We start from the raw sequence: 27,334 nt of genomic DNA, 5'->3' as shown, positions 1-27,334 counted from the left end.
CAGCCTCAGCTGTACTTTGCATATACTAGCAAGCTAACATGCCAAAGATGGTAAACATTATACTTTCTGATCACCAGCAATGTCACTGTAAGAATGTCTTCAAGGCTTTACACTAAGATAAGCTAACTTGCTGTCGGCTTCTTCTACATATAGTATTTTACGGTACAGACGAGAGTGTTACCGATTGTCATCTGACTCTCAGCAAAAAAGAAAATGAGCACATTTCCAATATGTCAAATTATTCCTTTAGGTCCAGATGTTTAAAAAGCATGAAAGGGGAAGAGAGAGGGGATGGCATGAAGCCAAAAGCTGCAGGTCGAGGGCGAAGCTGTGGCCACACAGCCTCTGAACATGGGGCACTCACTCTACCAGGTGAGCGAACAGGCGCCCCAGATGAGATTTTTTATTTTAGAAATTAATTTTTATAGACAATCGAACAACTACAGTTCAGTCACCCTAAAGCAAAAAATCACCACTTGCATGTAAAATACAGCATTATGTCACTGCATGTTTCAGCTGCAAGAGACATTAAACTCAGCTGTTCTGCACCTGTTTTTCTTTCATACCAAACCACAATCTACATTTTCTACTGTAAGTACGGATTTGTAGCCTACCAGACCTATGAGACTGGAGCAGTCTATTAGTATTGAACACTAAAGCAATGTGCCTTCTCCGTAATCAAGATTAAGACCACAATAGTGAGGATCGAGAGACTTTGACACTAAGCTCTAACGACATAAAAGTATCTCCGTTAATGCACCACAGTTCTAACAACAAGGCTATTACACAAAGCAGTTCACTTTCTCATAATCTATTCAATGTCATTCAAAATTTCACGTCCCTGATCCATCGTGTTGTCCAGATTAAGATAACTGTGCAATGCCATAGTGTGTTTATTTAACCCCTGCCCTACTGATACACAAAGTACTGCGTAATACTGCAGAAAGGGCTACAATTAAGCCTCAAATGGGGGAGAGAGAGAGAGAGAGCAGAGTACCGCGCCATCTTAATGGCATTAATGCAAACCGCATTAATGTGCTTATGTTCTTAGCTAAACGTCCCAGTTGTGTGCAAAAAGCTCAGTCTCATGCCATGATGTATCAGTATGCAGTGCAGCTACAATTAATTCCCGCATAACACAGAGACAGAAAATGCATGACCTACATTCTGCCTTCCCTCGTCTGTGTGATTCATATATATTACAAAATAAAGATCAACATGTTAATGACTGTGATTACAGGTGGACTGCCGCTCGCTCTCATTAGAATGTGAGAACAGTTTATTTCATTCAACATGGCAACACAAAAAATGGTCAGCCACATTAATGTTAAAGGGAAATTTGTGTATTTTTCCAAACACGTTTTTGTGGCTAAGTGACCAATGGAGACAGCAATTTTTTAACTTGGTCCAGTATTGAGAGGGAGAGCTGCAGCCGGCAGCTGCGAAACGCACTGCAATGTAATTTTGTCCACTAATAGTGTTTGTTTTTGCCACAAGCAGGCTCCGATTGTTATTTTAAGTGACTGACAACATGAAAAGAAACCTACGAAATAAAAGTTTTCTTTGCCTTTAGCTGGTCTATTCATGACTTCTTTTGTGAGATTTGGTTAGACACGATAACAAACAAAACAGATCAAGCTAAAGGAAAAGAAAATTATTTCATTTATTTGTCAGACACTTATGAACCAAGCACTTTTAGTGGATTTAAATTGATAGTGCCCAAATGCCCTGAGTGCTTACATTGCAGCGTGTTTTGCTGCTGTCGGCTGCAACGCTCTGTCTTAATACTGGACCAATTTCAACAATCTAATAAAGTTTTTTCTTTAACTTATTACACTGATAATGTTAACACTATGTGTTTACATCTACTTAATTTCATGATTCTGTTTCTGAGTATTTTTATTTCTACATCTTCTGTCCACTCTGGATTAGGATTAGGGGAGATGGATAACAGCCTGTATCGCAACATGTGCGATCTGGTAAATTTTCTGAAAATTCAAATGACAAGGTTTCTAGCTAAAATAACAGAACAGGAACGGAAATGTCTGTTTTTGTCTGATCCAATGAACGGAATACCTGACAGATCGAGAAACATCATCACGCTGATGCAAAAAAAGAAAAAAAAATCTACTATTTCACATAGTGAGATTTCATTCCTGTATCTGACTATCGCAGCTTAAGTCTCCATGATGCTGCCATCAGCTTTCAGGCAGGTTCTCGTGTCCCACATAGTGAGTGGTCCAGGTCAGTTTGAAGCAGCAGCTGCACACACTGTAAACATAAAACCTCATTGTCCTTTATTTTTAAATCCCCTCTTCCTCTCCCTGATGATAAGAAGACAGCCAACAGGGCTGTTTGATCCTACACTTCTCATTTAGGACTAAACCCTCCCTCCCCTCCCTGCATCTCCTCTCCATATCATCCATCCTGCCAGCAGAAAACAGAGAGAGAAAGAGAGAAGGGCACTGGCCCGAAAGATCTGCCATTTTAGCCAGAAGCCATGCGGTCTTCAATGCTTGTGTGAATTAAACATGTATGGAGCGCTTACGGGGCTCTGCTATTCAGAGATGCTCTATGTGAGGCTGCAGAGTGTTTCAAATAAAGAAGCTGCTCGGTGTTCACGCAGTGGGCTGCAACTCTCTGGCAGCATCTCTGGCTTTGACTGAAAAGATGCGACCAGGCGGGAGGGGGAAAAAAAGAGAGATCACAACAGATCAGAGTCACAACTTCTGACACTTAACTCATGCGAGCTAACAAAGAGCTGTTTTGTTTGCGGTTTCATGCCAAATCAAATTATCCATGAACGCGAGAACTAATCCAAAATAACCTCAATTCTGTGTTGAAACAGTTTGGTGCAGCCAGATTAAGATCACAGATTAGTATTTTGGGCTCTGATTAAAACACAATCGGGAAAGATTTACCCATCTGTGCAACGCTTTCTTTTCACAAAATGATCGAACCCAGTTGACCAAAAATATCAGTGCACGACTCAAGTCATTTAATGCAGCAAGAAATGTTTTAATCGCTTTTTTCTTTCAGTTTACTTGCTGCCTTTGACATTTAACTTCCATCACTCATCGCTGACATATTCTGGAAGCAGAAATGACCGCACACACACACTCACACACTCGCACACAAGTGTCGGTACAAACCTGGCGGAGATGTGGCTGTAAAACAACCCTGAGTCACTGACACTCTGAGGGAGGCAGTAACGAAGCACTTGGAGCCGATGTATGTCCATTTTGTTAAACAGGAATACAACAACAGCAACAATAACAGCAGCGTTGGTCTGTCTATGACACAAACTCCCTCTTGTGCTGCTCCATCACCTTTAAACTGTAACTCATTAAAAGCAGTTTAATTCTCCTGCTGAGAGCCGGACACATACATCACAAAGCGATGCGACGGTACGAATAAAACAACATCCACTTAAAAAATGGGATTAAAAAAACGTCCCTCAGATCTGAATTCTCGCACTGCTGCATCCGCTGTGATGATCCATGCGGCAACAAAGAGATGACTGATGGACAGACTGGCAGAGATGAAGTCATTGACCAGCCTGTTGTCTGACAGATGAGCGTGTGTGTGCGATTGAACCTCTGTGCTATTGTCACGCTGTTAACCCAAGGGAGATTACCTCATATCCGTCTCAACTGGCGTCTACCCCCATTAACACACACAAACGTTTGATGAGTGTGTGTATGTGGCGGAGGTGGTGGGGGGTGTTGTTGGGGGTTTGTTGACCCCCCCCCGGACTCCAGCCTGCTGTAGCCACTCAGTATTAAGCACAGTGTGTATTAACAACCAGCGGTCCATACTGAGTCCAGCTCCCATTGATTGGGATGCCCTTTACCTCCCAGGATCGATGTAGCAGATGAATATACACCAACATGTACAGCACACATTAACTGGGAATGGTGTGCGTGCTAAATGTCCATTAACATCCACTGAGTAATTAACTAACTCCAACGCTCAATCAGAATTGGGTGCAGGACATTTTGGAAGTCATCAGCTTTATCATTGGCTCGGGGGCCTTTGTCCAGACTGGAGTCCAGATTAATTAAAACTAGAGCTGAAGTTTATTTTTAGCCATGCTCGCGTCACGGCTCTTTGTTTTGCCTCCATGAGGTTAGAATGTCTCCACAATTATTGGACAGGTTGAAATTTTAAAGACATTCATCTCCCCTCAAGATGAATTTTAACTTTAACTTTTCTTTTTTAATTGTCCAATATGTTGGTTAATGGCTCTATACTTACTAAACTAATAACATTTTTATAGCCCCTTTCCCACTACACTAAAACCCCACTACCATCTGGCCTTTGTATTTAATGAGGAAGGTTAAAATCATTCACTTTGCACTCTGCAGGACTCATGGGTACTAATCAGCTTCTGCTTTGAATGGCTCTTATTGGTTGATGGAAATACACCCGATGCAATGATGTGCTACCCCAAAACATTCATCTCTATCCAACACCTGAACATTGTTCAAATTTAGTCAGCACCAAGTTTGAAAGAGAGACTGAATAAAGAAAAAGAGGTAACATTTTCACTGGCCTCCATGTTGCTTTCTGATGTTTATTAACCTGTTTTCCAACATGGCCAAGCAGCAAACTCCAAGGCTGAAAAATGAAGCCAATGCAGAAGTGAGGAAACCCCCCTCAAAAAACTGCAGTTTATCTGCCCACTTGAGGCTGGCTCCAAAATCAATCCCCACAGACCCCCATGTTAAAATGCCTGACTTAGGAGCAGATATCAACATGTTTTCAGCCTAGTAAAAAAAAAAAAAAAAAAAAAAGGTTTTGGTTTCGGTTTTTACAGCTAATTTCAACATTCATGACTACTATACAGGGGGTGAATATTTATATAGCACATGGGTCTGCATTTAATTAAAGCTTACAGTTATGCATATTAAGGGCGGGGCCACCTGAGTGACAATCCAATAGTGTCCTCGGCTTCTCAGTCAAAACCAGCCCTCGCTCATCATCTCATCAGCTGCAACATCTTGCTCAAAAATGGTCACAAAATGCCAAAATCAAGGCTTTAAATGGCATTATTTATACAGTCTATGGACGTGACATGCCAGGCAAAATAGGCATTCTCCTTTACTGCAGAGTACTGTACACTGCTCTGGCCTACATGCAAAGGAAAATTAGTCTATCGCCATTGTTGTTTCCCCTCACTTAAAAAACTTTAAATACTCACTTATTTGGGTGGAAAATGGGGTATTAGTCACATGCTGTACTTTGGGTTTAGTGCCAATGCTGGGCATTTGAACAAGCTCAGCTAAGATGGCAAACATAATAAACATTATTAGACCTCTGATTCATTTTCTTTGGTAATAGGCTGTAATTGCACGTATTTGAATCTCCCTTCCCAAACAGTGACAGCAGTTGGCACCTGAAGTTTCATCATCTATAGTTATTGCTCTTTTCTGTTTTTGTTCGGCCAGTAACCACTTACTCACAACACTAGTAGAACCCGAAAAAAAACTCCACACTAACAGTAAAAAAAAAACACATACAAGTGAGATGATGAAAATCCTGCTGCTTTAGCTCCGCCTCCCTTCATTGATGGACCGACCATTGCCGGGTGATGGAAAATGCACTGCTAACTGTGCACTGCTTGTTGTCAGAGACACTCAATTTGTAATACTGCAAACGTAGAGCCTGTCATCAGCCATAGGCTCAATCATCATCGTGTGACCTCACTCACAGTAACCAGTAAATACAGTCGAGATGTTTCGACTAACCACAGGTTTTCCTCAGGCAATGATCAATACATGATCAAATATAATGGATGTTATCACAACATGCAATAAATAAACCTACAAAGAGCAAGACACACAGACAGATTCACTTCTCTCTCTCTCTCTCACACACACACACATAGTCCCAGGACTGACAGCGTGAGGATGACAGAATATTACTCTCTGACCTTTGCCCTCTCTGGTTCACTAGCCTCCGCTCTAATAGCTGACCTCATATGCCAGGGTGACAGCGAACAACACAGATGACAACACACCGCCATGGGGCATGACAGGCCAGTCTGCAGCACAAAATGCCACTTGTGATTGGTTAAATGAGGGTCACAGCTAACAGTGATTGGTCGATCAGAAGAGTCAGTGGACGGGGATTTGTTTTTTGGGGGCTCTCAGTAACGCCTGTGCGATGCAGAATTACCACTGGCTGGTTCATGGGTATGAGTTCCCAGCTGGACTGCAGGACATTTCTGTGGTGGGCCGCGCAAATGTTAACAAGCTCGATCTGTGGTAGACGAGGAGGGTACGCCGCCTGCTCACTAACATTTCAAAAATGCTAACAGGGTAAACTGCTGCAGGGCAAGTGATCACACTGAGCATCAAACGTGATTCTCTGTGTCCTGGGGTGGCGACTGTGGCCTGTTAGAGATGTGATTAAGAGATACATTCAGCCTATAAACTATGTTAGAAGCAGTATATTTGGAACTCAATCAGGTATTTCACATTTTTACCATTTAGAGGTACAATCTATGTAACTGGCAGAAACAGACATGGGTGCTAAAGACAAAATTTAAAGTAATATTGCCTTTAAATTGTGTTATGTCTTCTCCATCAAAGGGTGCTGTTTGAGTTTGTCCATATGAAAACATCTGTCATGCAGAGGATCTTTTATAGTATGATTAAATTGCCTCTACTCCTTATTACTGGTAATGCAACAATATGATGGAGATGCCTACTGTATTCTTAGCAGGTAGCACTTACCATAAGGCTTTTGATTTGTTTTGTGTGCATGGTTGTATATTTGTTCAGGATGCACAATCCTGAGTTACATATCTTTTTCCGATATAGCACACACTGATATGAAAGAGCTCATTTAGCCGGTAACAGATACTGATATCAATATACCCACTATTTTCCCACCTAGTTTTAGTGATGATCAAGTCTCCTCTGTAATGGACTTAACATCATATTATACAGGTAAAAACATTAAAAGCAGTGCGTAAACACATAAACTGTGTGTGAAAAAGAAATCTTGCACACTTTCACTAGGTCAAACTATAGGGCTTAAACGGCAGAAATGTTCTGAATAAAGGATTTTTGGGGTTCATAAGATATAGAGCAAATAAAGCAGATATAGCAGATATAAGGGCATTTAGTGTTCATTAAAATCACTCAGAACAGTCATAGCTACACTGCATGTAGTCACAATATTAGCTTCGTACAGAATCACTATATCAAATGAGACTTAAAGATTCTCTCATGAAAGACAAATGAATCACTGTATTGATATGTGGAGATCATTTAGTGGTATCATATCTACAGCACGCAGCAGGGAAGTGAAATCAGCATGTTGACCCCCATAATGACATCACTTATTCATTACCAATCTCTGTAGATGCCAATTGGCCCTCAGGCTAATTGTCACGGACACATACAGTACAATATGGATAACAACCCCCCACTTCTACACACACACCCCTCCCCCACACTCCACCTTCTAGTCCCGTCACTAATCCTGATCCTTAAAGAGAAACGCCGCTTCCTTTTGGAGGAAAAGACTTAGGATACAACAGATGGATACAAAGGGGGTGCGAAATATAAGTCTGTCCATAATGATACAATTTCAGTCAGTGAAGAAGATATGTACTTGTCTTTGTACCACGTGTCATTAACTCAAATATGGGTTGTTCCTGCTGCGTTGGATCTGTCAGGTGAAATGTGTGGAAGATCAGAGGAGCAAGAACAGGAATAACTGACAGCTAAAAAAGGAAGAAGTGATTGTAGGATGATTTAGATGAAGAGTTGTGCAGAGTTTCAGAAACCTAAAAGTGGCAAATTTAAAGGGACAGTTCACCCAAAATATATATATATTTTGTCTTACCTATAGTGCTGTTTATCAGTCTTGATTGTTTTTGCGTGAGTTGTTGAGCGTTGGAGATATCGGCCGTAGAAATGTCTGCTCTCTTTCCATTACAAAGGGACTAGATGGTGCTCAAAGTGGCAAAAAATACATCTGAAAAACTCAACAGCAATGTCTCTTTTTACAAATCATGACCTGGTTACTCAAGATAATCCACAGACCTTGTTTTGAGCAGTTTCATGTAGGAACTACTTTCCTCCCTACTGAACTACACCCGCCAACGGTATCACCGAGCAGAAGGAAGCGCACATCTAATGCTAGCTCACCTAGCATCACTGAGCTGGCTAAAATAACAGCTACGCCAAGGAGGACGACGTTGATGTTTACACCTAACACTGTCATGGGTCACATCCATCACCTGATACACGCTCCCTTCTGCGCGTTGATACGGTTGATGGGTGTAGTTTGCTGGAAAGGAAATAGTTCCTATATAAAGCTGCTCACAGCAAGGTCTGTGGATTTTAAATGCTGTTTTTTTGGTGCTTTGAGCACCACAAACCCAGTGCAATCTAGTTCCTATCCGTCTCTACGGCCGAAACTCACATCAAAGCACTAAATAAATAGCAGTACAGCTAAGAGGGGAAATATATGTTGTTGATATTCAGGTGAACTGCTCCTTTTGCAGTAATATATTATCTAAATGTCTTTTTGCAGTAATATAATCTGAGTGGCAGTATGAGCGGTATCTGATAAATAATGGACGTACTGTGAGAGAGGTTTTCCCTGTGATCTACTGTACTTTACAGTAGATTACTAGAGTGCAAGCGCTCAGGCGTAAACCTCTGATGTTATCTCCTCTGCCCCACTCGGCTCCACATCTGTATTTGAGCTTCAACAAATCACCACGTCCCGCTGTAATCTGCCGAGGCCATATTATACAGAGACCCCTCGATCCTTGTATCATCTGGCTTTTGATAGTCCCACTCGTGCGGCCTTTCAGAGATTAGCGCTCTCTATCCCTTTCTTCCTGCCTTTCTTTCTTTCTCACACATGCAACGCGTCAGATGGGATCCGTCCTGTGAACGACAGAGAGCAGCTGAGCGGACAGACTGACAGACTGCGTGAAAGTCGTTCCCTCTTCCCAGGAAAAAAAGAAGACTCAACCAATGAAAGATTGCTAGAGGGTAACCAATCAGGCGTCTCTGCTAACAGCTGGCTCCAGAGAAAACACAGACAGAGGGGTGGAAAGAAGGAGGCAGACGAGAGAAAGTCGGCAACTCCTAGAGGAGATTTTCCTCTCCCAGTTTTCCTCGCTTCCTCTCCAACTTCAGACAGTTGCATTATTATATAAACCTGCATGTGGAGCTGGATCCACACTGTGAACGACACGTAAAGAAACGCAGGCTTTCTTACAAACATGCAAAAATGCTTCGCCAAGAAGAAACAGAAACAGATCCTGTGGTCTGAAAGCTGAGCCAGGTTTTAAACAGAAGCACTCGTGGGAGAGTTATTATCATTACAGCGCACTCCAAAGATAATTTTCCTTTCACTCACACACTATTCCAAAAGCACAGAGCAACCAAAAACAGCCAGAGGTGATGACGAGGAGTGGCTTACCCGAAATCGTCCAGGGAATACATGTCGCTGGAGAAGACAGTCCTCAAGCAAAGGATGAAAGGAGGTATAAAGGGGGGGATTATGGAGGAGAGGGGGAAGTGTCAGCCGGAGAGGAGAGAGCGGTACACATGCTGTCCAACGCTGAAGCAAACTCAACCTTTCGTCTTCCTCACATCCTCTGAAAACGGTTTTAAAGAATCAAATACGCCAACAGAGCAAACAGAAGACAGAGTGGGAGGGAAGGAGTGAGCGAGGGAGATGAGGAGTGTTGCAACGGAGTAAGGGAATGCAAGAGAGAGAGAGAGAGGGAGAGAGAGAGAAGAACATGTGACCGGAGCAGACCAGTCATCTGTCTCCGCATTGAGGATTGTGGAGTGCCGTCTTTCAACCTCCAAGGAATCATTTCCACTGGATGGAAATTACATGTTAGCCTATATAGGAAACAGGAGTGCTTTTCACAACCCGCCTTTCTAGAGCGTGTACAATTCAGCTTTAAATAGATCCTACCGTAACAGAATTTAAAAATAAAAGCTATAACCCCTAATCACCAATTAATGACAGAGCGGGAAACACACACACCACTTCATTCATTCAGCTCGGCTTTTATAAAGGACGCGCTTTCCAGCTCAAAATTGAGCACGCTGCTCGAGCAGAAGTAATGATTTGTTTTATTTTCAAGCAACAAAGGATTTCTTTCATCCAGTGTAACATTTGCGGTTTCCTTGTGGCGTTATCAGAATTTGTCCTCCACTCGGTGGTCCATCTGGCTGAAGCAAACTTAGACTATTAAGCTTCTTTGTCGCAGCGGGCCGAGGTGTGGGAAAGAAACAAAGAGCAATGTGGTCCACTGAAAGATTAGGGAGCTTTGTGGGTTTAGGAAATAGTAAGAAACATGCAGCAGACTCTGGAGGGTCAGTGAAATACAAGATAATGCTCTTTTTTTCCCAGAAAAAACCCAAGGCTTAAATGAAATACACAACACAAAAATTGTATCTGGTAAAGTAGAAAAAGCCCGTGTTTGCATTTGGGAATGTAACAGAGAAAAGAGGGAAGTAAAACTAGGGAGCTGACTCAGTACTCCAGATCATACACTCAAGGGTGAAGGTTTTGTTTCAACACTGGGAGGGACACATTTGAAACGGGGGCTGTGAGGTCCTCCATCAACACTTCATTTCCTGCTTTCTGGTAAATTTGTGTGCATAAATTTGTGCCTTTCTGCATCAATTTAAGGTGAAAATGTAGAATTTTGCCAAAGTAAAGGTCCTTTCCTATTTGAATGTTTTATTGGGAGAGATAAAAAAACATGGTCTAAAAATCAGTGGTTCCCAACTGGTGGGCTACGGTGAAAAGTGGGTCGCGGATCCATTCTGAATGGACTCCAAGTGAAAGTGTCAATTTTGTAAAAAAATAAAATAAAATGAATAGATTAAAAAAAAAATTTACTCATGCAGTACATTTTATATATTTGTGTTCTTAGCCGTTATGTTTATGAAATTTCATGAAATAAAATTTAATATGTGGTAATTTATCGAATGTGTGGACCCTCAACTAATGAATGAGAAATATGGACCCCTTGGCTGGACCAGTCAGGAACCACTGCTCCAAATATTGACAGGGACCTGTCCCCTGCATCCCCTCCATGCAATCTGCACGTATGCATACACTACTATATAAAAATAAGGTTAAACTATGGGATGCTACCTCGTTTAGTGTGTGGTCGGGTCATCTGAAACGGCCTGTTTAACCTCAGCTGAGCCAAATGACACACTTTCCTCATCAAATCTCCAGTGACACAAAGCTTGTATATGATGTATGGGAAAGGCTAGAAAATCACCACATTACAGTATGATGCACTGATATAATGGTCTGTGGTGTTTAGAGTAGACTATTGTTATACTTGATAAAGGGAGGTCACATAGTATCTGTATTTACTCTGCAGAAGAAGAGTGGATGCTCAGCTGACTGTTCAAACTAACCAACGACTACTTGCAACATGTCATCCCTGCTTCCATGTGTCTGTGGGTTATACACTAATGAGGGATGTTTTTGTTTTGGGGGTCTGGAAACCTAAAACTATACAGTTATTCACATGAAAAAGCAAAAATAGAGAATTTTGGGACAAATTAAAAATATAATACTGTGCAAGACTTCGCTGCTTTCCTGACATGAATCCTGTAGCAACCTCTCACATTTATTTTGTAACCCCCTGGGCCCCACTGATCATCTGCAACAACAACAAAAAAAAAGATGTAAGTATGAATTCTGTATTCTCTCTATAAATGCAGCAATTCCTCTTTTTTCGAGTGCAATACAAAATACTCCTGTCAGTTACTGCTGACACCTACAGGAGGTAGACAAAACAGCTTCAGCACAAATACAAGATAACTACTTTTTGAGAGACTAAATCCCTGCTGAAACGCTGCTACAAAAGAAGAGTCCTCTTAGAGTGCATGTCACGTTTGTCAGCTGCCTAAATATTGTATTATGATTTTCATATGACTGTTGGTTAATCCACTGTCCGTCTTTGTCCGATGCATCTCTAGTTTGGGCATGCACAAAGATGTAATCCCTCTAAATCAAAAATAAATAAATCAAAATGATGATGATGACGTGATTTGTGAAAGGGTCTTTACCAAAAAAAGCACATTCCCTTACGTACATATGATTTATTGGCTGTAGCATCACAATGATTCTTTTATCACAGTACACTGTGAATCATCAATATCATAGTAACATAGTAATTTGAATGATATATTAGGCAAAAACGTGATGCAGATTTTTTATATTTAGATGTATCGTGCAGCCGTATTTAATTCAGGCAATGTTGTACTTAGAGCTGCAGCAATTAGTAGATTAAGCAATTAGTTGATCAAAAGCAAATTAATTGTCAACTATTCAGATTATCAGTTAATTTTTTCAGTTATTTTTATGCAGAAATGTGAAACATTTGCTGGTTCCAGCTTCATATTTATTTCACTGCTTTTCCTTTTCATGTATGATTGTAAATGAAGAACCCCATAAATGAACCCAGAAGGGTTTGGAACTGCTGGTTGGCAAAAAGAAGCAAACTGAAGATGTCGCTTTGAATTCAGGGAAATCGTGTTGACCATTTTTATACATTTTTCACATTTTACAGTATAAACGATTAATGAAATAATCATGAAAATAATCTGCAAATTGGTTGATAATGGAAATGATTGTTAGTTGAAAGCCCTAGTTGTGTTTTAACAACATTTCCTATTTGAGAACTCCGGCTTCATTTGTTGAATTAAGTAGCAAATGAAGACTCACAAACAAAAAAAGCTTCAGAAAGAGCCCTGGATTTCAAATATCTCTACTTCACATGTTGCAGGACTGTGCAGACAGTGAAGAACGTGCAAATTTGCATAGAGGTTAAAAATGCAAACTTCTGCACTGACGAAAGCCCAACATGGACTGAAACGTTTGCACTTTTTGCAACATGCAACACGGAAATGAGAGATATGTGAAAACCTGACTTCTGTCTGAATCTTTTTTGTTCTGTGTGCGAGTCTTCCTTTGCTAGATTGTGAATTTTTTTCTGACTTCTGCACCAAACAAAGCAGACAGGACAGTTTTTAAGGCGCAGCTCATCTCATGCCTACCACTTTTTTTGTTGAATAAGAATGACTCTTAGAAATAAATTCAGGAATCAATTCTCCAAACGATCCCAACCTTAATGTAACGTTAGTTTCTTCAGAGTCGAGAGTCATTTTTCCTCGCCGTGCCTCTGACTGCTCTCCCTGAAAGGCTGTCAGTGAAACCCTGGAGAATGTGAGTGTTGTGGCTGTACGTGGTGACGCCGGCTCACGTGGAGGAGCTGCTCTCTGATCAGCTCGGAGGGCAGCAGCCTGCAGTGAGATGCATAACTCAGCGTTTTACCTTCCACTGGCTGCACTCGCCCATTCTACCTCTCCTACAATGAGTCACCACAACAAGCAGCCTCAGAAATCATCCTGCATTAACAACACCGGACGGACGCCTCGCTTTTTGCCCTCTTCTACTGTCTCTCTCGCAAAGCAATGCGTCTTTCTCTCTCACACACAGACACAAACGCACATCTAAGCAACCAAATGACAGCAGCTAGTCTGACGACAAGAACAGAGAGAAAGCGTCGCATATTAAAACCAACTACTGTTACTGGACTAAAAATATCTCGTGCACACACTTCTAAGCACGTGCATGGACATACATAACCCTTACATAAATGCAGCAATGGAGGCAGTGACGCTGAACAAATGATCTCATTGAATTACATCTTCGTCTGCAGAAAGAAGAGCCAGGTCACCTTGTTGTTGCTTTGTGGAGATTTAAGACTTCCCTTTTGGGCTCCAGTCAGAGAGCAGATCTGCCTCTGGCAACAACAAACACGCAGGATAAGACGCAAGCAGCACAGCTTTACAGAAAAGAGGAAACGGCGTGTTCATCCAACTGGACTGGAAGATATGAATCTTATATGTTTACAGTCTGGAGAGCAAAACAGTTCAGGCTTTGAGTTGTGTGAGTTTACAAAAAAGGGGTGAAATATTTGGTGCTTCACACAAGATATCCAGCAGGCTTGGGTGGTATCACGGTATACCAGGGTATTTACAAATCCTAAAGGTATGTTTTTCAAGACGGTCATAAATTCAGGCACTCCTCCTTCTATTCAACTCATCGTATGTGGTGCACAGCTCGCACCATCAGAGCTCAGTCTCTGGTCTCTACTGGTGGAACCGGCAGCTGAGCTGAAAGACACTGACACCTAGTGGTGGAGGGGGAACTTACAGGACTGTAAACAGCCGGCGTCCAGCAACCGTGGGAATGACGGCATATTTTTTTACATCTAATTTTTAATTAAGGAGTTATTTTGACCAAATTGAAGCTGGTGATTGTTGGAACTGTGGACTTACTAACTAGATTACAAGCAAAGCCAGACTGTTTGGATGAGTTTCATTTTGTGCAGGTCAAGTTTGAATGAAGTATGTTTTATGATGACTGAACTAGGCCTCGTCACTCCTCCATGACTGAGAGAAAGTTGAATTCAAAGCTGGGCAGTTGTATTTCCCTGTTTTATAAGGAAAATAGATGTGAGAATATTACTTTACATTTACTTACTTAACATTTTGGTTCATATAGTGCATGTATTAGTCATACCATCATAAACCATATCCTCCGGTGAAATTTCAGGAAGGTATGAAAAATGAGATACCGCTCAAGCCTAATATCCTGATGTGAGAGCACCAATGGCGTTCTTTCTCTCTCTTTTTTTTTAACCATTATTCCCTTTCCTCTCTCTCTTCTGTCTCCTTTTTTCCTCTCTGAAGTGAGCACAACTACACACACACACACACACACACACACACACTGATAAATACTGGTAGCTACAGTAAAAGCAGAGAGTGTACTGTATCCGAGGAGAGCTGTCAGAGTAAATCTGAAGCCATAAAACAAAATGATGCAGGCTGCAGCTACGGAGGCACAGAGGAGTCAAACTAAAGGCAGCAGGGGGGGAATATAAAGGGACTGTTTCATAAATAGAACAAAATACAGAGAAGATCTGGCCCTCAGTGCATTCTGCATACCAACATAAGCAGGCTCAAAATACTCCCATCCACAAGCTTGGACATACAATGAGGATTTAAACACCAGACATATTTTTCCAAATTGGATATGTGCATGTGTGGATCCGTCATGGAGTAAGTAGGTGTGTATGAGGAAAGAGGGGGGTGGGGGGGTCTGATAACCTGCCTGGCAACCACCAGAATAAACACCCTCCTCCTCCTGCTGCGATGGATATAAGCATTATCCTATTTCCCCCTCCTGCTGCCACTCACATCAGCCATATCCAACGTTTTCTGTCCACCAGGTGCAGCGTATGAGGAGAAATACATGATGCTGTCATGCATTGGACACACTGGGCGGGTCCGGCGCTGACAATAGAAGGCTAATAAAGGGGGGAAACAGCACAAGTGATGTACATTAATCGCCTTGTGTGTACTGGGAGTGTGCAGCGGATGGTAAAGGACGCCTATATGTAGTTGAGGCCCGGTGGGTGGGCCCCTGGATGCTCACAATCAGTCTTTACAAGGAGAAAAATGAGCCACATCATGTCTAAGATGCTGTGATTCCTCAGTTTGATTACCAGTTGTATGTTCTTATAAGATAAATGCGTGTCGGTGCGCATCTGTCATGACGCGTCAAACAGAGCGCATGGTGCCGCTTACCTCATTCTCTCGTCTTTTATTCAGCCGGAGATGATGAGGCTGATGAACACAAGCAGCAGTCCGTTGATTTTTCTGTAGAAACAGTCTGAGAGGCTTGAATCAGCCCACCAGCTCCCACCGTGTGTCCCTTGTGCGCGTCTGTAGAGATATTAGATGATGAGTCGTGTTGCAGAAACGCTAAGCGAGGACACGAGCGTTTTCTCCCATCCGCTTTGTGCTCCGTTGTCTGTGCTCTCCACGCGCGCCGCTGCGTATCCTTAAGTCCATGTTCAGCCGGGGCTCGCGCTCGGTAGAAGACGGTGAACGGTGGTCGTCAGCCGCCGCCTCCCTCATGCCATATTTTCTTCCCATTCGGAGTGTTTTGGTTGAGGTGGAGAGATTTGGGGGGAAAATGCTAATGCAGCCGGAGAGGGGAGAGAGGGGGAGGGCAGGCCGGCTCGATGCTGCCCACCTGCGGCCAAGACGCACACGTGCAGCCAGCTGACGCCCCCCTACACCGCCACGAGATCACCGGCAGGCCCTCAATATTCCTCTGTCACCTTTAGAAACAATATGGTAGAAACATTACAACACTTTTTTTTAATGTGTACATGTGACAATCTTCTGGACTGAATTTTTGGATCTCCAAAAACATTTTTTGGCAAGAACATTTCTCTCAAAGGACCTGCTTTGGTAGGCGTACTAATATTAGAAAATCCCAAATCTCCAAGATTTAACAGTGTTTAACTGGTTTGGTCATTATTTTTAGTTACATTTTACAATATTGAAATATTTATTTAAAGAGTATACCAATTTCAAAAAAACAACAGGCCTGTCTAACTTAAAATGTATAATAAAAAATAACCAAAAATATTAATTTATGCAAATATTATACCTGTATTGTATAATTAATTAGGTAATCCCCTGTGAGTGTCCATATGTGGGCCTATTTTATTTTAGTCTGTCTGGTTTGCACCTACTTGTGTTATTATTTTCATTTGTAAATTTTTGTATTGACCACTGAATGTACCGTTTTTAAATCGTTTAATAAAAAGTATATGTGTTAGGTGGTCTGTAGAAGGTCTAAAAATAAATCAATCCCAAAATAACCATTTGTTACCCATCACTCACCACATTGTAAGTTGAATCCATGAGAAAATGTTTGTTTTTCTCTTATGACAACTCACTCAATGAATGGAAAATCCCCAAAAAATAGGTCAAATTTCTGCATGAATTGCAGTCACGATCACGTTTAACTACAGCAAAACTGTATCAAAACTAGGGCTGCAACTAAAGATTATCTTGATAATCGATTAACCAGTCGATTATTTTCCGATTAATCAGATTTTTTTTAAAGAAAGAAATAATAATTAAAAAAAGCAATTTTTTTCTCCCATCACTTTGTTAAAAACAGATTATCACTGACAACAGTGCAAAAAGCGGCGGTTGCTTGAACATCCCTGAGCTGTCGAAATAATATTAAATTATATATAACTACAAAATCAAATATGAAACAATTAAAAAACTAAATGTTGACAACTTTTACAACATACCGCTACGTTTGCTTACTTTAAAACAGAACATACCTGCTTTTGTGTGGAGACTTGCCTCGCGGCTGAACTCTCGTCCACTTTCGCTTCCCTTTTAGATGCCGCATCATAACCATCGTGCTCGCGTGCCATGTCACGTTTGCATATTTAGCAGCTAACTTCTTGTTTTGAATAGCATGAAGTGCTCCCAAACTTTTCGTTTTTCGTGCGAAACGTTCTCTCTACCTGCGCCATGCCGCTCCAAAACACCGGATGTAAACACTCACGCGACACAGCGTGTGACGTAATAGTCGCGCGACATAACACCGTTACTAATCGATTATAATCGATTTCATCGATTCCTTGTTGCAGCCCTAAAACATCTGTTTACAAACTCTCATAACTGGTGCTGTATAATCGAAAACTTACAATGCAAAACAATGACACCTGAGTATGCGTGTGCACAGTCATGCTACTCAGCCCATGAGACAGTTTGAACAAAGGTGCTTCAAACGTCCAAATTCTGTGTAGGATTTAGGGGGGATGTTCTGGCAGAAACTGAATATAATATAAGTGTGTTGTGTTTTTTTGTGTAAAATTTACAAAAAAAAAAGTTTTTGATACCTTAGAATAATAATAGTTCTCATCCAGAGTCCACCATGTATCATTGCCAGGTTTCTGGAGTAGACTAGAACGAACAAATGAAACACTGGCTTTAGATAGGGCTGCTCATAATTTCCCTTCAGCGTTGGAAAAATACTTATTTATGTGAAACTGCTTTATTGAGCGTTTTTACCACTTTAAATCACAGTATGTATGTTTTGGAGAAGAGACCTCTAAGGATAAGTCAGCTCCCTGTAGAAACCTCCCGACCGTTTGGATCTTAAATTCTCTGAGAAAAAAGGAGAAATCACGTTCACCTATTTGCAAAATGAAACTGCTTATTCAGTGTTTTACTGGTCATAATCAACTGCTCCACTTTGGAGAGGAGGAGACCTTTGCTGATAATTCGGCTCACTGTAAAAACCCCCTGAACAATGAACACTGACAATTCAGATGCAATGTTTAATCCTTACCTGTTATGTATCCATAAATTCCCCTAAATCTTAATAATAGTAAGATTTCAGCAAAAATGCAGTTGTTGCAAAGTACTGAGCATACCACTGGATAAATGAGTTTGAACTGTTGTTTAACATAATCCTGTTTACTTCATTTCATGCAGAAAGTTCGCCTTGTTTGGATTGTTGAGGCATGCGAGAAATAAATTTTGCTTTTGCTTTTATAGCATGCGGTAAAGTGTACAAATGGTCATTCTGTAGGTAAAGTATACCTTTTAAAAACTCATACATCTTTTACTATTAGTAGTATTTACCGTTAGTATGGGCATTTTTTTTTTTTAAAAAAAGACTAAATATAAACTCTACAAGAGTATGAAAGTAAATCATATTTTCACATACCATCTCTTAAAGATTTTGATCAGACTTCCCTATGAAATAAAGAATTTATAAAATAATGAAACCAAAAAAAAAAAATAATAAAGTCAGTGATGAAGTGGAAAATATAAGACACAGCCTCATAGGAATTTCATGTTGCATTTACTTTCAGACAAATGTTAAATGTTCAATGGTATTCTGCAGTCCCAAGTGTTTAGTGGTAAGACAAATCACGTTACATTCACTCTGTAGAGTGGTGACTTTAAATGACTGCTGTTAGATTTCAGTGGTTTCCTGATAACACGACTCCAACCATCAGCCAACGGCCAGGCTTTTCAAACTAATGTGCCTCAGATGTATCACTGGCAGTTATGGTCACGCCAAAATCTGCTAAACTCCTGTCAAAGAAACCTTGTTTAATCATGCATGTGTGTAATACTGATCTACGGTTACCCATAAGATGATTAAGTGTGACGTACAGCAGGTGTACGGACAGGAAAGCTGACATCGGTGGTTCATGAAAAGCTCCGGTAAATGCTAAATGGTGACTTGCTTGTTGTGTGTGCAGGTTAATGAACCTGCTGCATGTTTATCAGGCTGAAGCAGTGCATCATAGAAAAAAACACCTCAAGAGGGTTCAGTTCAGTTAAATATCTTGCCAGTGACTGATGATGCACATCAGGCGTAAACAGTTACAGTGTAATGGTCTCATCCTTCCTCTTCCTAAGCTGATCCCGGTGCAGTAAAATACAGATAGATACAGATTTGAAAAGGCTTCACATCATTGAAAAAAAAAAACAAAATTCATGCTTGCTTTTCAGTTTTCTTTGCACAAGGCAAAGACACAACAACTCATTTATCAAAAATGTGAAACAGCTTCAAATGCTGTAAATTCATCCACACGTTGCTCATATCTATTTCAAGCCTCTCCTTATATTTACACATCTGGGACTAAACAAGGTTTTAGCGCAGGGAAAAACTCAAAGGAACTGAAATTGGCAGGGGAGGATTTGACTCATGATCTATAAATAATAGGAAAAGTGTCTTTTTTTAAAGACTTGGAAGCATGAAAAAGGTAGAACATGTTCAGATAATGGAGACAATCCAAATCCAGATATTGTCATTTTTCAGTGCCCTTAAATGATCATAAATTGGGCAACATCACATCTCATGTCCACTAAAATTCAGCATTTGCCTAGACTTGGGATTGTAGTTGTCAGACACAATTAGTCAATGCAAATGAGTCAATAATGGCGGGACAACAGCTGAGTTTGATATAACTGATGCGTCTCTGTTTTAGGGAGATGTGTTTAGGGCTCTGTGTGATATGTCAATGTTAATAACAGGGGAGAGTCCCGCTTCAGAAGTGCTTTCCTGAGTTGTTAAATACAAAGTAAAAGAACAATTAGAAAAATCACTGTGTTCTCTCTTTCTTTCCATACACAGTTTTTTTGTTCCAATGCTCTTGGATCTTCAGCGCGACGACGATATTCGATCTGGAACCTCTTCAGTCCGTTATCTGTGGCAGGAGTGCGCACAATACAAGAACAGTGAAAGCCAAACTATACAGATGCAGTCAGAAAGTCAGAGCCTTTGGTTCTGTTTAGTCGAATCCAATTTGTTTTATCTCATGTCATTGGTGACTTGGCTACAGTACGTGAAAATTGTTTTTTTTTTACATGTAGTGCGAGTAAAGAAAAAGTGAAATATTATGGATTTTTTTTTGTATTTCAAGCAACCGCACATGACACTTCCAACAGTTCGTCTCATCTGGGATCTGAGAGCAGATCGGGAAGAAAAACCTTTAGTTCCCCTTCTGTCAATTCACTTCAGTTCAGGCAGATCCACTGTTTTCTTTTTTTAATTTAAGTTTGTTTTGGTTCAGTTTAGTGCAGTTCAGTTCACTTCAGCTGGTTTTCAGGCCCCAGCAGCAGTAAGAAACAAACAGGATCCGTTCCTGTCAGCTCCCTCAGACTATCCTCCACTGGATCACGCTCATGTCCTTCCCTCCAGTTGATACCAGGTAGCTGTCGTCATACAGGAAGGTCACGTTGGTCACGTGACTGCTATGGCCACCGTTAACATGGCTGGGGGCCTGAAAAGAAAAGCAAATATTGAATTTTGCCTTAAAGTTTTACAAGAGCTTCAGGGTTAACATTGATATTTTTTAATATGGACCCTCTTTACTCATGTTTTTTGTGTTTAAGTGATGAATGGAAACAACAATTTTTTTCAGTATTCAGCAAGAAGCCTGCAGTCCGCAGCTGTGAAACAAGCTGCAATGTTAGCACTCAGAGCATTTGTGCACCATCACTTAACGTCCACTGAAAGTGCCTGATTTTGCCACTGACATTGTCAGATTGTTACCATGAGTGTCTGAAAAGTAATGGAAAGGATCCCTACAGAGACAATCCTTTTTGTTTAACCACAAATTATCCCAAAATGACTACTGTCAAACCCATCAGTCTCCATTTATATAAAAATAACTTTATCATCACAAAGCACACTTCATTCAAAGTCGACAAACAGAATAAAACCCACAAAAGCCTTCTAGGTTCATATCTCCACTGTTTTAACAATCATCAATCTTCATCTGAGCCTGCCAGTGACAAAAACAGGCCCTTTATGTGGACGTACATTGAGGGCACATATGCCCAGAGTGGTTACACTGCAGAGTGTTTCGCTGCTGCGCTCTCTTCCATACTAGACCTGCTTCAAAAACTGTTGTTCCCATTAGTCACAAAAACATGGTAAAATAGGGCCCAGGTTGAAAAATACAGTAAAAATACAAATAATTCCCACTTTAATCTCCGTAAATCGCTAATATAGTCAAAAAGTAATCAATAAAATGTAACATTTATGCATCATTTAACCTGTATGTAACAGAAACTTTCAGGTACCTGTAACTTTTGTAACGGGATTCTTCAGCCTCTTTATGATGTAGCCTGTTTATGAGGCTTATCCTGTTTATAATCGTATTCGGGATAGGGTCTTTACATGAGCACAGAGAAATCGGGTCATTCACTTTCTGAGTGTTCACCTCTGTTTCTTTCAGAGTACTCCAGCTAACATATTCACATTTCTCATAATACTCCAAAAGCCTGATCATAAACAGGTCATTCACGTCCATGCTCTGAATGTGAGGTAACCTTGCATTTTATGTCTTGTCAGGATGTCACAAGCTCAAGCGGCTTACATGATGTTTACTCTTTGTCAGCGTGTGACAAGCTGTTAGTTGATGTCCAAAGACATGACTACATAAGATGGCCCAAACTGCTGTGTCACGCCCTCGGATGATGCTAGATAAAGATAATGGGTAATTAACTCCCGCTCTGACCTCAGCAGTTGTCAGTTTAATAATCTGACATCGCCCGTGCTCAGAGCTCACTCTGTTCACTAAGCTCATTCTAGACCGTTTGCTGTGAGTTCATCTGCAGATGCTGAATTAAACTTAATAGAAAGACAAGTTCTGACTTGATTTTTGTTTGTTTGTTCAGTATTTTCTCAGTATCTTACCCTGAACTGTGAACAAGGGTATGAGAATAGGTGGACCTTCCCAAAGTCGTCTCCGGTAACCAGGAGGCTTTTATCGCTGGACCTGCAGACAGCGTTGATGTCCGTGCCATCTGAACCGTCGGGCCACAAGCCTGAGGAGCAGAGAGGGCAGTAGAGAAGATTATTGAATGGACATTAAAATATAAACACACTCACAGAGAGGAAAAGGGAAGCAGCTTTCACCTACCAAAGACCTGGAAGCCCAGAGGGCAGGTGTGGGTGGCCCACTCGATATCTCTGGTGGTCTCCACACTGACCACCTGTTTACACACGGATGGGATCCCTGGGAAAACATACAAATAACAAATATGTGATCCAGCATAAATTCATTTAATGGGACCTACTTCAACAAAAATGTTTTTTTTTAGTGGTTATTATCTCCTGTTATTCAAAACTACTTATGATTTGAAGTTTTCAGGTATTAACTTCAACTCGCACATAAACTCATCTTTTCATGGAGTAAAAATTGCATTAAAGGGATAGTTTAGATTGTTTTAAGTGGTGTTGTATGAGGTACTTATCCATAGTCAGTGTATTATGTAAAGTAGACGGTGCTTGGACCCTATACTGCATGTACTGTATAAAATTAAGTTGCATAATAAGCCTCAGGCGGTAGTGAGTCAATAGCTTTTCTGGAAAGAAAGGGAAGAAACATATCCAAAATATGCCGGATTTGTGTTAATGTGTACTTCCAGATATTGCTGATATTTTTAAAGATTTTTTTTTAAAAGTTATCCAACAGGACAGTAACTCTGTTCAAACCTGGCTTTCAAAGGGTTTGTTTAGATTCCTTAAAGTCAGACAGACGAGCTGATGGAGGCAGCAGTACACCATCAGCTCCCCTGCTCTGCGAGGTAAAATCACTCGTTTTGTTGAAGGAGTCTGGTGGCTTTGAAGAGAGCATGAATTACCACTTCAGTTGCTTATTGGAAAGTATTTGATGGCAAGGTTAATCAATGAAAATATTCTAAATATAGCGTATTCTTAAATTGTTATTGATTCTTTTAGTTGCCTAAAGTATGTTTTTTTTAGCGGCTGCACCTGTCCACAGCATTAGATTAGCCTCCATGCCGGCACTCCTGTCTGCTTCTCCAAACTGAGCGACTGACTCATTCAACCCCACTTCAAAACAACAACAGCTGTGATTTGATGACAGTGATCATACTTACAATACAGTATCTCATAGTCCCCTGAATTTGATACCAGGTACTGGGAGTCCACTGACCAGTCCAGATGGGTGATAAAACTAGAATGACCCTGAAATGTGACAGAAAAGGACCACGTTACATCATTTATCTTCACAGTATTCCCAGAGTAAAATAAATTTCAAGCACCAGAAATAACCCTAAAAATGTGGATTGGATTTGACATAGCTGTGCGTAGTCATTATGTTAGCATAGATGCAGTCCTGTATGACTCAGCTGGCTGTCATTTATAATTGTGCAGCTTCTGTATCGACACACAGTGAGGACGGAGTGCACAGAGTGGAGGCCCAAACATAGAGCTGACGAGGGAACTAAATATAAAGATGATGCCAGGAGGAACTAAAAATAATGGAGCCACGGATGAGGGAGGGATATAAATACAGGTGCTCACCGAGCACTTCCCCACTCGGCTGTACTTCCTTCCATTTTCTGCCACAGCGTAGATGTAGATGTAGTTGTCATGGGAACCAATAGCAAGGAAGTTACCATCTAAATCAAATAGAAGACAAGAGGATTATTGGTAATAAAATATAATAAAAATGTACATGTTTGAAATTGCCTTCTTTGTATGATCCTAACTATTTCCCCTGACATGAATATATGCTGTGCAGTAGATTTCCAAACAACAACAGACGGCAAAAACACTTGACATGTACAGAGGAAACACACTGTCAGTAGTTATCACCATACCTGGTCCGTAGCACATAACAGACAGCTGTTCATTCCCATCTGTGTGCACTGTGACGAGATCCTTAGAGTCGGTGTCCAGCACCAGCCACCTGCAGGATCAACGACAGCTCAACAGTCTGGCTTTTTTTTCTTTTTAAAAAAAATCAATTTAAGGAACACACAGGGCGGAGGGTTTTCAAATCCGGAAAATTTTCTTTTGTAGCTGAAGCAATCATGTAAACATTATATTTCTTAAGAGTTTTTTGATGAAGGTATCCCGTACCTGCCAGTCTGGGTTCCTATTGCAACCACAGCTCCAGACGGATGGAAGCCTGCTGACTGGGCAGCATCCTGTCAGACGCAAGAAGCAGAGTATGCATGTAAGTCCCCTTTTGACTAAACAAAATGTATTTTTGCCCATTGTTATTTCATTTGGATGTTTGAGCCTCACTGTGCAGAACAATTGATATGCAGAGTCTGACACCAAAAAAAGCTGTTTTCATAGTTCAGGCTGAATGGTAAAAGTGAATCTGTCTGTTTATGAGTTTGTGAACTTGGGGCGTTTTCCCCTTGGTTTTGTTTCTTTTTTAAAAGATATTTTTGGTTTTTTTGTCTTTATTTACAGGACAGTGATAATGTGAAAGGGGGAGAGAGAAGGGATGACATGAAGCAACGGGCTGAGGTCGAAATCAAACCTGTTTGACAACACTCTGCAAAGAAGACGTGCTGCCGTCAGACTGAAAACAAAAAAGCTAATATGGGCCAACTGTTACTACTATTAAGCAAGCTGCTCAGCTGAATCCCAGAATGCAAAGCACGCCTGGCTCCAAAAGCTGTCTATCTCAAACTTAGGGGGTATACCTAGTAGTTAGGTTGGATTGAGCTCGGATAACATTTCCACCACAAACAAACCCCTCCAGAGATTGGTTGAGACCAGATTGACCCCCCCTCTGGGGTCTCAGTGTGGTCGTTTTTTTTGGTCTTATTACCGTCTTCAACCCTGCACCAATGAATCTCACAAACAAGTCTGATTTGATTTGATTAAATGGCACACCTTAGACAAAGTTTAACTAGTTTATGTATCATCACAACTCATTTGGAAGTCAGTTTTGGTCAAATATGCAGCAGATTTGACATCACATTTCTCTGGTTGCTTCCAAATACATTTGTGCATTTTCATTGCTTCATGTGCAGGTCCTGTTGGTTCTCAAGGACATCAGTACTGACTAAAAAATGGCTGATTCATCACTCATGGTGTGCTGTGTAATTCCCATGACTGACCCCAGGGGGCAGTGTTGTCTTAAACTAACCTCCATGCTCTTGGTCCAGATGAGCTGATGGGAACTTGAGTCCCACAGACAGACCTGTCTGTCGTAGCCGCATGTGAGGAACTGAGGCTTCCAGGGGTGGACGGCCAGACCCCACAGCTCGTCAGTGTGACCCTGGAGAGGAAAGGTGAGATCTATTGATAAAATATCTGGCATATAAAATCGTCATTTGCAGCTCAGCACCTTAATATAAAATGTAGAAATAGTGTATGAAGACAGCTGCATCTACCTGTGTAATGGGCACGAATTCTCCATCCAAACTCCCCTGCAAAACGAAGTGCTTGGTAGTCCCGATGAGTACACTCTCTCCTCTGCCCTCTGCTATGGTCCGAATGGGACCAAATAACTCGGGCACCTGTGGAGAAAACAAAAGAATCATGTAAACCATCTGTTCACCTGCCAGAATAAACATCAATATATATTTTACTGCTTAACAATGTGGTCTTTGTAGAGCAAATACAACACAAGTGATCCATTATTCTCATCACTATAAATATCTATGAATCTCATTGAGAGCACAAACTCATCTTATCCTCTGTAATATTTATGAAATGGTGCAGTTGTCAGAATGCACAGCCCGCCGCCTCGGGCAAGAGTGCAATTTCTGGCTAATATAAGCAACCTACTTTAAAAGAAGAACTGCAGCTTAACATTTTATTTAAACATATTAGCAGAATGTGGTGATACCAGAGCAGATCATTAGGTACTGTGGAGAGCATCAAAAACCCTGCATTATTGCAATTAAATAATTCTAAAAGGTATGACATGCATTTTTCATGAACTTCAATTTTTTCCCCTATTTTTTAAAGGAAGCAGCCTCCTTAATTTTCATGATTTCTGTTGAACTTTTTGCTCACCTCCACTGTTTGTATCTGCTGGTAGCTGTTGTCCCAGGAGATGAGCCTGCGGTCTTTGCCTCCAGACACCAGCGTGCCGTTCCTCAGCATGCACAGAGCAAAGATGCTGCCCTCGTGAGCTCCCTGGATGACGTGGCTGATGCGATTAGTGCCTGCGTGACAGAGATGGGATGAGATGGATGAGAAGGTTCAGTTGGAGACAGTCGGACAGAAAGGTCAAGTGCTCGAGGAGGGCAGATTAGGAGACAGACAGACGGGGTGATCAATAGATAAATCAGAGACAAAACCAGATCTGATTGGACCACTCTGTGTAAATAAAGGTTGATGAATGGATGAATTAACGTGCCTTTTCCCCACACCAGGATGTTTCCACTTGAGTCTCCGGTGATGGCGTCTCCATTTTCTGCAAAGGTTACGCACAACACAAACTTGGGCTTCTCCTGTTTCTGCAAGAAACACAAGGACACACATGTTGTTTCACTACCACTGATTATCTTTAAAAGGCTATAAATGGGATCATATGTAATACCATCGACAGTCATGATCGCATTTGTGTCTCTACGTTAGATTTTATGGCTGTACAGATTAGAGCCAACAGGTTGGTGTCCTACCTCAAACAGGCCTTGCTTCTTGACCAGCACGCCTTTCTCCAGGTTCCAGAAATAGAGATGGGATTTGCCGCAGGTCACCACGATGTTGCTGTCTGTCGGGTGAAAGTCTGCAGCAAACACCGACTCGTTGGAGCACTGAACACAAACACGAGACACAGTGAAACTACAAATACACACGTCAAACAGACAAATAATTTGAGCACTGTGTCAGGGTACTTCTTAATTAAAAAACATTTAGCCTCACAGACACACACTTACCTTGACCTCAGCCAGTCTGTCCTCTCTCTGCCAGTCCCACACAGAGAGGACATGGTCGTTGGAGTCGTCTACGACACACAATGTATTTCCTCCATTCTAACACACAGAAAAAGACATAAATCTGAGCTAATTCACTGACCAAATAGAAACTAACAGGAGTGAAACCAGCTTCAGAGCCCTGCTATCATTTGCACATCTCTACTTAAACTCCCTGTTAGGAGTATCAGTGG

The 27,334-nt window shown here is 41.2% G+C and overlaps 2 protein-coding genes across 8 annotated transcripts in view; both read right to left on the bottom strand.

Annotated features, from left to right (window-relative positions):
• Positions 1-9,747, bottom strand: part of evla (Enah/Vasp-like a) — a 45,008-nt gene extending 35,261 nt beyond the window's left edge. The window contains 1 exon segment of the mRNA XM_042500897.1: positions 9,457-9,747. Coding sequence (XP_042356831.1) covers positions 9,457-9,479 — 23 coding nt within the window. The 5' untranslated portion in view covers positions 9,480-9,747.
• A 9,026-nt stretch (positions 9,748-18,773) lies between these two features.
• The window catches only part of eml1 (EMAP like 1), a 65,750-nt gene continuing 57,189 nt past the window's right edge, over positions 18,774-27,334 (bottom strand). For all 7 annotated transcript variants that reach the window (XM_042500391.1, XM_042500386.1, XM_042500387.1 and 4 more), the window contains 13 exons: positions 27,105-27,200; positions 26,847-26,981; positions 26,582-26,681; positions 26,236-26,387; positions 25,608-25,733; positions 25,361-25,492; positions 24,334-24,401; positions 24,072-24,160; positions 23,773-23,870; positions 23,346-23,433; positions 22,364-22,459; positions 22,138-22,268; positions 18,774-20,716 (listed from right to left, as the gene is read on the bottom strand). In XM_042500391.1, coding sequence (XP_042356325.1) covers positions 20,591-20,716; positions 22,138-22,268; positions 22,364-22,459; positions 23,346-23,433; positions 23,773-23,870; positions 24,072-24,160; positions 24,334-24,401; positions 25,361-25,492; positions 25,608-25,733; positions 26,236-26,387; positions 26,582-26,681; positions 26,847-26,981; positions 27,105-27,200 — 1,437 coding nt within the window. In that variant the 3' untranslated portion in view covers positions 18,774-20,590. The remainder of the gene's footprint in view (positions 20,717-22,137; positions 22,269-22,363; positions 22,460-23,345; positions 23,434-23,772; positions 23,871-24,071; positions 24,161-24,333; positions 24,402-25,360; positions 25,493-25,607; positions 25,734-26,235; positions 26,388-26,581; positions 26,682-26,846; positions 26,982-27,104; positions 27,201-27,334) is intronic.

This window comes from Plectropomus leopardus, chromosome 14 (assembly GCF_008729295.1).
Source record: "Plectropomus leopardus isolate mb chromosome 14, YSFRI_Pleo_2.0, whole genome shotgun sequence".
Lineage (NCBI taxonomy): Eukaryota > Metazoa > Chordata > Actinopteri > Perciformes > Serranidae > Plectropomus > Plectropomus leopardus.
This window is presented reverse-complemented; position numbering and strand designations above follow the sequence as displayed.